Raw genomic sequence first — 11,626 nt, forward strand, 5'->3', positions numbered from 1 at the left:
GAGAAGACTGGACTTGTGGGAGAAGGTGGCTCAGGGTAAGTTGATTCAGGGGCGGCCGATGAAGTTTACCTGCTCATTCACCCCTCGCCCGTCTCCGAAGGTGTCGGCATCAATAAGTCATCGCTAATGTTGAGTCTTGTCATGATTAGACCCTAGTCTCATCTGTCTTCCTCCTTCTACTCCAAGTCATCCCACGCCAGTGACACCAGCAACCCCAACGACGCCAATAACTCCAGACACGCCAAGACAGCGCCGTGTGAGCACTTCCACATCCACAGCAATAGGCAAATGGACAAAGTTGTCGCAAACGTCGCCGAACCTTTGTTGAGGTGGCTGCTGCTGCCAGTAGAATTTCAGATGGCGTATAGTCCGCTAGGTGACTGCTGACATTGCGCTCAAGAGCTGGGATACTTGGGACGGCGCTTGGGGCGGCCAAGGCCGGACGGTTTGGAGGCATAGAGTCCGGTGATTTGCGGCGAACTACCCGCAGCTGGTTAGCACGAGACGACACAGAGAGAGATGGCATTGAGATGGTTGTACCTTGATCCCGTCTTGGATGTTGGCGACTGGAAAGTTGACGTGGCGGCAACGAGGTGGATGATTAACGTCTAGACGGCTTCACAGACGTACGTAGGACTATGAAACCGAGTTACGGGACGAATTTGATGGCGGAGACTAGCACCTTGGTCCGTTGCGTAGGCAGCTTTGTTGGTTCTGTCGGGCCAGAAAGACCGTGTAGCGTTTTCAATTTGGGTTTGGACGACGAAGAAGCCATTAGAAGTTGTCAGCTCGGCGAATGGATGTTGGAGGAAGTTGACTGGTGACTCTCCAATGCGCGTGCGACGGATGGTGGACGACGGAGGAAGAGTCGAAGTGAGATGAAGTCTTTTCTTATCGGCCGATTATGTCATTACAGCACAGCACCGATAAGACATGTTATCTGCCTCTCAGCTACCAACCTACCCACCACACAACAACGTACTCTAGAGCAATGGAGAGTTATTAGGAAATAAACCCGGGAAACTCGCTGGCCGGGCTTTCCAAAAGGCATATCATGGGTTTTGAGCATCAAGAGCGGCTGCTGTAATCGGTGGCGTGCGGGTTGGCTGCTCTGAGAAACGCGCTGCTCGAGTCTCAACTCGAGTTGCCAGTTAGAGACGGCAAGATGATGAACTTTAATCTCGTTGTTTCACCATTACATGAATGTTTGAAAAGAAAACAGAGCTACGCGTACGATAACCACGTATCATCACCTACTGCGATTCTTCCCAGCGCCAAAGCCGTATTCCAAAACTCCCCAAAGTGCATGCATTTATTAGCAGCATCAGCCACCCATTCCTTTTTCCACACCCCAAGCCTCTGATGCCAGTCAGTGTTTCATTTCGGTCGAGGTGGTCGACGTCTTCATCGCAATCTAGGAAGAAGCCGAAGAAATAGCGGAGAAGCACGATTTGATCGTATAGACGACGCAGAAGATGATGACGATGCGGAAAATGACGTGCAAGGTGGAGAAGTTGGCTTCAGAATCGGGGTCCGGATCAGGGTGACTCCACCTCTGTGGGTTGTTACGGTGGGCGCGCAGCCTTGTGACTCGGTAGGCCTGGCATTATTCCAGCAGAGTCAGCTTTGTAATCAAATGGATGGCAAGAACAGGAGGGAGGAAATGGAGCAGGCCGAAGGAAGAGGGAGGGGGGCTACTCACATGAACTGCGTCCATGATATCCGAGACAATCAGCATGGAATGGCTGCGAGCAAGCCCAAGCCCCTCAAAGTATTGTAGGCCCCATTCGCGCTGCAAGTAGTGAAGATCGGACCCAGACAGACAGATGTCGGCGGCAACGATGCGGTGCAATTGTTTGCGAAAGGCGAGAATATTGGCCACCCAAGCCTGAGCTTGATCGACAGTGCTGTCGAAGCCGGGGTAGGTATTGATAAGGTGTCTCATGTACTTGTCACGGTCCGGAAACACAGACAGCTGGTCTTTTGGTTTGATGCCCTCCTGGATGGGCTGCTCGTGTGATGCGCTGTTAGGAGGAGGCGCTGTGTTGCTGTCATGCTTCTTCTCCTCGTTGTGGTCTTCAGAACAATGTGAATCGCAGGGGGCGGAGGATTGGTGCTCTGCACAGTGATCCATTGCGTTGGTGGTGCTCATGTCAATGCAAGGGGTTTGACTCTGAGGCACTGCACTGTCAGCAGAAGACATGTTATCCTTGAGTGAAAATCTGACCCTTGGTTAATGAGAGAAAAGCATTGGCCTTTGGCGGTGAACAAGGGGTGCAAGAGGGGTCGTCAGGCTGGCCGAGATAAAGAGTGAAGAAAGAGATGGTGTGGTGTAGTGGCGAGGTTAGTTAGTAATGGATTACAAGCAAGCTTTTATGGCCAATAAATCAGGCAGGTAGGTGAACGAAGGTGAGGTGAGCGCCCGCCTAATCAATTCACATTCACCCATACAGGTGAGCTTCTCTCTCCCTCCTTCTCTTTCTCTGCGAATCGACCAGAAATATGACAACCATGAGAGGAAGGAGCAGGGAAGAGACTGGAACCAAAGCACAGAGAACCAGAAATCTGCGAAGGAGGAGGAAAGATGCACTGGAACCAAAGCTGAAAGAACTAGGCAACTACGAAGAGAAAGAGCAGGAAACATGTACTGGAACCAAAGCTGAAAGAACTAGGCAACGGTGAGAAGAAGGAGCAGGAAAGAACCAAAAGTGAAAAGGCATTGAAAGGAGGGTAACCAAGGGAAGGGACAGTGGGGACAGGCTGCCTTCAAGGAAGGGGTGGACCAAGAACTTCTAAGCAGCTTTTTTTCCTCAAATTGTTTCTTCTTTTTCTTGTTCATCATTGGACTCTTTGTCTTGTTACTCCCCCAAGTTTATTTTCTGATTCTTCTTCTTTCCATCCTTTTGTCTGGTCGTCTTGGTTATCATCTTTATCTACCTACATACAATCTGGACTCACCCATCTCTAAACAAGCCAAAGTTGGCAACTTCTTGAGACGCACGAGCTTTCGACATATCACCACCATTTCTCATCTTCTTACCCAAATGGCGGCCGAGATGCAGTATCCTCCACCATCGTACGCACAACGGCCACATGATGACAACATGTCCATATCGGATTCCCATCTCCAGCACCAGGGATCGTATCCTCCACGAAACGTCATCGTCTCAGTCCCTCTTGCCGACTACCTGACGACTGGCGGAGAAGCGTACCACCGGAGCTACCTTGCGGCCCTGATCGCCATCGCATCCTCTAGCGGTGGACCCGTGTTTCCAGTTATCTTCCCAGATGCAAGCCAAGGGCCTGGGGCTTTACCCTACTAGGATTGGCGGAACCTCCTCCTGGCCCTGCTGTACACCATCGTTTTGACTGTCATCTTCTCCCGCCGTGGACTTGCTATGTGGTCACAAACCGCCTTGTACCGCTTTTTTAATGCCTGGTGGTTTGGCTGGATCGCCAAGCCAGCCCAGAGGCGTGGAGTCTGAGCGCTCATGACTGGTTGTTGCCCCCCCTCTCGCTTCATTGACAAGGACTGTAGTCTGGCTAACAAGAGCATCAGCACGCTTTGGACACAGAGGCAGGTCCTTCAGACAGCAGAGTCTTGGTGGAAACTTGGGATTCCCCCAAACCAAGGCGGCCAACCTTCTGATGGCGTGGAATGCAGCCCAGCCTTAGACACTTGGAAGAACGAGTCCATTGGTCGGGGAACGTCTCTTGTTGCCTCGAAACACACGACAGAATGACGCACGTGTCCTGAGCGGGTTGTGGAGGCCATTCTCACTCGCACTCTGAGTCTCCCACTCATACTCATACTCCCTAAAGATCGTATTCTTAACATCAAGAAAGTAGTTCATTTTTCTTTAAGATCTACACATTAATTGGGAAACTTGGCAAATTCGATAAGTTCGGTTCACCTCTTCTTTTCCCTCTATTGCCATCAGCACCTTGTCCCATCACCGCCACCATTGCGGTCCTTGAACTCTTAGCGATGACAGCTCATTTACACCTATTCATTTGATCTTCATCAATCGTCGACAATATCCTCCCTCAACTCCACAACCAGATCCACCGTAGCCCCACGCCTTGGCTTACTCCACCATTGAATCCCAACGCCTCAGAAGAGGCTTTCAACCCTTGTGTTGAAAAGTGCCGCCTTCGACGTAGTGGTGTCTATCATGTGTACTCTGCATGCTTACCATCGTCCCCAGCCCCACCTTCCGAGGTGCCTTTGAGACGCAAGCGTTGGAATCGCAGCTCCTGTCCCGAATTTTGAGGCATCAGGAACCTAATGGCTGCCGGGAGGGACTTACTCATAAGGGGGCTCTTTCAGTACTTCAATGGTGCCTTGGAAAAAACGGTTTGCGAGGTCATATACAAGGATATGATTCAAGCCGAGCTCCTCTACATCTGGGTGACAGTCATCATGTCCATGTATTTTCTTTATGTGTGGGTGACGTTAGGCCATGATATATCTTCTTGACTTTGCACTTCTTTTCTCTCTTCGTTTAGTGAAGAGAAAACTCAGTCTATGCCACACAATCCATCATCACCAGCACCAACCACAACTATTCATGCGTAAAAAAAAGTCTAACCATACTATCTGATTCTCCTCCCTTCCTACACCGTGTCACGTTGCAAACAAAAGTGCTATAAACACCTTCTCTTCCTTGTCTGACTGAAAAAACGTGTTAGACGCGGCAACTCAAGACTTTTTCAGCGGTCCAAAGCCTCACGCTACTCAGGACATTGGCTGACCACCTTGTGAAAGGGGCCTTGGTATCATCTTGAGGCGCTAACCAGACAGACTGCAAATACAGGAATCCCATGGCTTGTCAGGACGTCATTGTTGCTGGAAAGGCTCGGTGACCGTGTTCACCAGACGGATAGGAGTTTCGGGAACAGACTCGCCAGACGCTTTGAGTGACTAACCTGAATCCCCGTCAAGACAGAGACGGGTTATACGGCCAGGGTCTTCATGTGCCAACATCAACAAGGCGTGCAAGTCCAAGGAGCTGAAAGGCCCTCTTGTCTAATCAATCTTTCATAACATGGGTAGGACACATCTTCCGATCTGCGTACACATCTAGACCAAGTTTCCTAAAAAATGGTTCCTAGGCCCCGTGTTTACCCTACTCCTTAGATGCCACACATCCGAGGCTTCTGGGCCGTCCATATACGCCTTTGCTAATTAGTAACTGGCATTAAAAGGATTTCCTGCACAAAGAAAGCAAGGTGACCTAGCTAAGGATTCCTAGTAATAAGAGGACCTGCTTATATTTTGTAGGTTCTGGTAACAGCAGAAGACACTTTGGCACTAACGGTACCTGTAGCTAATAATGCACATACAACACCTAGGCTAAGCTCAATGAAGCCCTCTTCCTGCAAAGTAGTCTTGACCGGATCCGTCAACGGCTGCGTGTGCGAGGCCGAGGCTCGCATATGCATCTGGTGGGCTTGGGGCTGCTGGTGATGGACCTGGAGCTGCATCAACCAACCCCCGGGGTGGAGGGCCAAGTAAGCCTTTCGGTACAGCCACTTCAAATCATCTGTATCGCTCTGTGTCGTCAAGAGATGGATTGTGGCAGCTGTGCCATCAGCGCACGCCTTGACTTGGCAACTTTCTGGGATAAAGTCGATAGACGTACGTTTCCTAGCGTTATCTTAGCTATAATGAGCAGTGGCGGGTTGGAAAGAGATAACTGAGAGAATACCTTTGCTGCCGGTAAACATAGGCCCGTAAGGTAGATAGGTCATCAGTGGCCTCAGAGGCTCTAGGGGCAGAGGCAGTAGGTCTAGATTAGTACACAGTCTATATTTTGACTATGAAGAACCATACAAACTGTTAGCAGACGGTGATACAAATCCCAAGAGCTTAAGTAGGCCATTCTCAAATGCGCCAAGAAAAGGTTGTGAATATCCTGCAGCCGGGAACGTCCGGCCTGCTCATCCTGTAACGTGGCGTGTTACTCATAACGTTAGTTAAGACTAGTTGAAAGAAGAATGCAGAAGTAAGTAAAACAACAAACTTACGATTCCTTGTGGAGCAAGTGGCACCCACACGCGATGCGCCAGGTAGTCGGGATGATTCTGATTTGCGACGCGCGGCGCTCGGCGCGACGGAGGCGGCATTGGTTGTCGGCGGCGAACTTCCGAAAGGTCTGCTTGGTCAATCCGATGTTTAAGACAGAGTGTAAGTCAAACTACCCACTTTCCGCCCACCCCTGCATTCCGCCCACCCAAAATTAAAGCCATCACAACTAACACCACTTTATTCAAATAACTATTAACTACCTCTTAAAGCTATAATAATATAGCTTTTAGCCTTACTAGGTAATTCTAATACGCTAGATTTAGCTGTATCACTTTTAGCCTTACTAACCTTAATTTATGCCTTCTATATATCTCTAATTATTATAAATTTAATATTTAGATCTAGATAAACAGCCTTCTTTTTCCTTACTATACTGTTATTAATTTTAGCCTATAGAAGCTCTATTTAATAATAGGTAGTAGCTAATTAAAAGGACTACTACTAGAAGCCTTTTTAACCTTTCTAAAAAGCTAGCGTTATATAGTAATGTTTTACTTTAGTTAGCTAAATAGGTGTAATTAATCCTTAAGGTCTTTAACCTTCCTTAGTATAGACCACTTAACAGTAGATAAATATTCCTTAAAGTCCTAGCTAGTATAGGTATTATAAGCCTTTTTTACCCTCTTATTAATTAGTATTAATAGTATTAATAGTGTTAATATATCTAGTAATAAATAGGAGCTTATTAGAGGCTTAGTAATAGTAACTAGCTATAACCTAGTGTATTTTTAGCTACTTTTAATATTACTAGTAGTTAGCTTAGCCTAGTAAGCCTTATAGTAGTAAGATATAAATAACCTTTTACTAATAATAGTTAAATTATTTTACTATATAAGGTATCTAAGCTTCTTATAATAAGCTGCCTTTATAGGACTAAAGACTACTTAATTAAGAGGCTAGAGGATATAAAAAGTATATAGTAATAAGAATAAAAAATAGACGTTATTAGTATAATATAACTATATAAACTTTATTATTATATAGCTTTTATACCTATCTAGAATAAGTAGTCTAGCCTTATAAGGTTAAGAAGGCTTAGTCTAAAGGAAAAAGACCCTCTATAGCTACTTAATAGTAGTATTATTAGTAGTCTACTTATTTTTTATTACTATAAATTCTTATTCTTTATATAGATTAAGATCTAAAAAGAACTACTACTTTTAGACCTTTTTACTTTTATATATAACTAAGGGATAAATAGTATTACTTTTAGTAAATATATACTTAATAATAAATACCTAGGCTTATAATCTAGGCTACTTTTTCCTTACTACCCTTATAGTAGCCCTACCTAGCACTAGGCTATTATCCCCTTTACCCTTAAGGATACTAGTCTTATCTATATTATATCTATTAGGTAGGTTAATAGTAGTAATATAAGGTATAGTAAGATATTTAAACTAATTCCTAATAACCTTAGTAAATACCTTATTAACACGCCTAGAATTAATAAAGTAACTTCTTTAGACCTTAATAGATAGATACCTTTATAAGAAGGTATTTACTTATTACCTTCCTAGAGGTTAGGTATCTCCTATAGCTTAGAGAATACACTAGGTAAAATCCCTTAGTTATTAACAGGTTAGAGGAAGCCTAAGATTAGCCTAATTTTATACCTAACTAGCCAGGCTGGCCTCCTAGGCATAAGATAGTTACTAGAGGTCTTTAAAGGCAGCAGCCCTCTTTTAGGTACTGTTCTTCTAGTCTTAAAGTGTTAATTATAGTATACCCTATTGCTTAGAGGCATTATAAAAAGATATACCTTTTATAATAGCAGTAAGTGCCTAATTAATTTTAATTTTAGTATATTTAGTTACTAGGTAATAAGGAAGGTATTCTAAAAAAATAAAGTGATTTAGAGAAAAATAGAAAATGTTGTGGCACTTTGAAAATTGAGGCTATCTAGAAAGTGGGTGGCTGGGCGGCATTTTCTAGGTGGGCGGAATGCAGGGGTGGGCGGAAAGTGGGTAGTTTGACTTAATGTGTGTGTGCAACCAACAGTTGGGGCGAGATTGGTGGCAAAAGAGAGACAAGAAAGAGTTGGCCTTGTCTGAAGCTGCCCGCCAGGAAATATAGGGAGGGGGGAAGAAAAATTCTAGCACCTGGAGAAAGAAAGTGGAAGAGAAAAACATGGGGTAGATTGCTGTGGCTGACGTTATTGAAGCAAACAAACTCACAAAAAGAGAAGAAGTACTTGGGGGTGTTAGTAAGCAAGCTGAGAAATCTAAACACCCCCTCCTACGGAGGGGGCGAAAAAAGGGGGGTCACAGCAAAAAAAGGGGGGTTGCACCTACATCACAAATAGTATTACTTTTAGGTGTAATATATAGTATAACTAACTATTTATTTCTTAAAGTAATAACTATAATAACTATAGATATTAACAAAAGTAGTATTAATTAATAGCCCTAAATTAGGGCTTTATAATAGTACCTTTAACTTTTTATTTATATAAAAAATATAAATTTATATTATAAATATAATAAAGCTACTATTAAATATATTATTTACTTTATATTACTACTTTCTTCTTTTTTATAATAATAGGGGGGTAACTAAAAGGTTTAGTACTTACCTAGTACTTTACTAAGTATAAATATTATATATAATATAATAATATATTAATATATATTATAATATAGTTACTTATAATAGTAGTATTATTAGTAAATATAGTAATATTATATTGTTATTATTATTATTACTATTAACACTAGGTATACTAACTAATTTATTACTACTTTTAACCTTATTCTTGTCTTTTTTAAGAGGATTATCTATAGTAGTAAATATATCTAGATTAAAATCTAGCTTTACTACTACTACTGTAGTATTAGCTAATAACTTCCCTTTTATACACTTTTCCTTAGTACACACTATTAGTGTAGGCTACTATAGTTACACTATAAACCTTAATAAGCCCCTTAGCTAGTCTTTTTTAATAGCCTTAGCTACTAAGGCTAAGGCCACTGGCCCTCCTGTATACACCTTTACATTAGTTACCTTAACCTCTAATATCTTTAACTTATTACCTTTATAAGTTATATATTATAATAATAATAATACTACTACTATTTATACTAATACCTTAGCTACTGCTTAATAGCGTATTAAGTTTATTTTCTTAACCTAGTAGTAGTTACCTAGGAAGAGGTATATAAATTTCCCTTTACTATAGAATAAGGGAACCCCTAAAACCTTAACACTACAGCCCCCTAGGGCCTATATTAAAAACTCTACTAGTAATCTCCTTAGTAAGATTAAGAGTTACTACTATATTAGTAATACCCTCATTAATACTATTTAATTAGCTCTTTAATAGCTTAAGATAAAGCTAGCTAATAAGATAGTAGCTTTTTACTACTTCTATATCTTTACTAATTTCCTAAAGGATATTACCCTTAGGTACTATAATAATAATACTTATACTAGTATTAAGGACTTCTATAGTAAGACTTATGTATTAGCTACCTTTAGTACTAGCTATTATAAACACTAAGAAAAAATAACTTATTTAGTTTTTTTAAGAAGTATAAATACTTTATAAAAGAGGCCTAGAAGCCTATATATAAAGGATTCTTATATCTTTATTAGACTTCTTTATAACTACTCTCTTAAAGTAACTAATTCCATAATTATTTATAATAGACTTATAAAGGCTTATAAAATCCTAGTTAAGGATATTATAAAAATAACTTAGGTTAATAATAGCTTTATAATTACTTTTAGCTTTATAAAAATAAGATTAACTTTACTTACTTATAGTACTAAGCTTTTTTAACTTATTAATATAACTTATATTAAGGGATTTATTCGTTAGTATTCCTTTATTATTTATAATATTCCTAGAGTTCTTTACTTTAGATTTAATAACTTTACTATTAATACTAAGCTCTTAATCTCCTCTAAGATTATAGTCTAGGCTAGTACTTTAGCTATTAAAGTATACTTAACTTTTTTTACTAAGGATAACTACTTATAATCCTAGGTAATTACCTTTAATACCTTCCCTTAGAACTTTACCTTTTAAATCTTTAGGAGCTTTATAGCTATAAAGCTTAAGAAAAAAGCCCCTAAGTAGTATAATACCTACTAGGACTAGTATAAGACCTAAGAGTACTAAAGAAAAGTATTTTATTATTAATATAGTAGAGCCTTTTACTTTTACTTTAGGAACTATACCTAGGACTACTAAGAGCCTATATAGTATACTAACTACCTTAGCCCTTACTAGGCTAACTTTAAAGTATACTTTACTTACTCTTAGCTAAAGACTAGTACTTATTATAAGCTAAGTAAGGTAAAGAGGCTATATATTTAATAAAAGAAAAAAGCACTTTACTAGGCCTTCGTAAAATATAAACTAGCTACTAATTCCTTTTACTTTTTCCCCTTTTTACCTTTTAATACCCTAAAGATAACCTTTAACTTAACCTCCTCTAACTACTCTAAGCTATAACCTTATAAAAGGCCTTAAAGTAAAAGAGAATACTACTATAGTTATAGACTACTACCTTTTAGAGAGAGGAATAATACCTACCTTAGCCTTAAGTATTTTAATCCCTAAGACTAAATAAAAAAAGAATATATAATATTTTTAATAATAAGTGCTCTATAAGTATTCTAAGTTAATATTAAAAAATTAGGGCTAGTATATAATATAGCCTTAGCCTTTACTATAATAGCTAAGGCTAAAGTTATACTTATTTAAGAACTATAGTACTTTCTTAATAAGCTATTAAATATTATAAAGTTATACTCTCTATATATACTTTATTTACCTATTTAGATATAAATATCTATAGATAATAAACCCTATGTTCTTACTTATATTAGTAAGGACTTCCTAAGGGCTAAGTCCTAGGGTATTACCTTTATACTTAACTATAATATTATAGGTATTATAACCTAAAATATATTTATTCTAAATATCTATAGAAATATTATACTTAATATAACTCTTATAGCCCTTAAAGGCTAAAAACCCCTTTATTATACCCTTATTATAGAGAACTTTAATACTACTTATTATATATAATAACCTAGGGTTAAATTAAACTATAGTACTACTAGGATTACTAATTAGTTTATAATATATAATCTTATAGTACTTAATATACCTAGGGTCCTTATATATAATATAGGGAATACCTTTAACCTTACTATTATAAATATTTCCTTAGTATTTAGCTAAGTAGTACCTTATTATTATATAAGCTTAGGTTATAAGACTATAGTTACTATACTCCTAAGGCTATTTATACTATAGCCCTAATATAAGGTAGGCTATAAACTTCTTTAAGGCTAAATCCTTACTTTCTTAGCTATAGTTAAGAATATAGTATAGATTATACTTAACTTATTAGTCTACTATAATAACCTAGATACTACTACTATAGTAATTACTACTATTATCTAGGTAGCCCTAGTTACTATAGGTACTAGGGCTATACTAAATAAAAAAGGAGCTATATAGTAGTCCCTAGAGTATTAAAGAGGTAAGGAGGTATCTTATTAAATATATACCTATAATCC

At 39.7% G+C, this 11,626-nt stretch overlaps 3 protein-coding genes across 3 annotated transcripts; 1 reads left to right on the forward strand and 2 right to left on the reverse strand.

Annotated features, from left to right (window-relative positions):
* Positions 1-1,414: 1,414 nt before the first annotated feature.
* GLRG_11233 (uncharacterized protein) lies at positions 1,415-2,152 on the reverse strand (the record flags this gene model as incomplete). Its single annotated transcript, XM_008101918.1, has 2 exons — positions 1,415-1,600; positions 1,703-2,152. 2 exons carry the CDS (start codon positions 2,150-2,152, stop codon positions 1,415-1,417), a joined length of 636 nt encoding a protein of 211 aa, XP_008100109.1.
* A 952-nt stretch (positions 2,153-3,104) lies between these two features.
* GLRG_11234 (uncharacterized protein) lies at positions 3,105-3,485 on the forward strand (the record flags this gene model as incomplete). The annotated part of the gene is made up of 2 exons (XM_008101919.1): positions 3,105-3,266; positions 3,324-3,485. The coding sequence occupies 2 exons, from the start codon at positions 3,105-3,107 to the stop codon at positions 3,483-3,485; spliced, it is 324 nt and encodes a 107-aa protein (XP_008100110.1).
* A 186-nt stretch (positions 3,486-3,671) lies between these two features.
* On the reverse strand, positions 3,672-3,854 carry GLRG_11235 (uncharacterized protein; the record flags this gene model as incomplete). The annotated part of the gene is made up of 1 exon (XM_008101920.1): positions 3,672-3,854. One exon carries the CDS (start codon positions 3,852-3,854, stop codon positions 3,672-3,674), a length of 183 nt encoding a protein of 60 aa, XP_008100111.1.
* Between the last annotated feature and the right edge of the window lie 7,772 nt (positions 3,855-11,626).

Source organism: Colletotrichum graminicola (assembly GCF_000149035.1).
Source record: "Colletotrichum graminicola M1.001 genomic scaffold supercont1.78, whole genome shotgun sequence".
Taxonomy (NCBI): domain Eukaryota; kingdom Fungi; phylum Ascomycota; class Sordariomycetes; order Glomerellales; family Glomerellaceae; genus Colletotrichum; species Colletotrichum graminicola.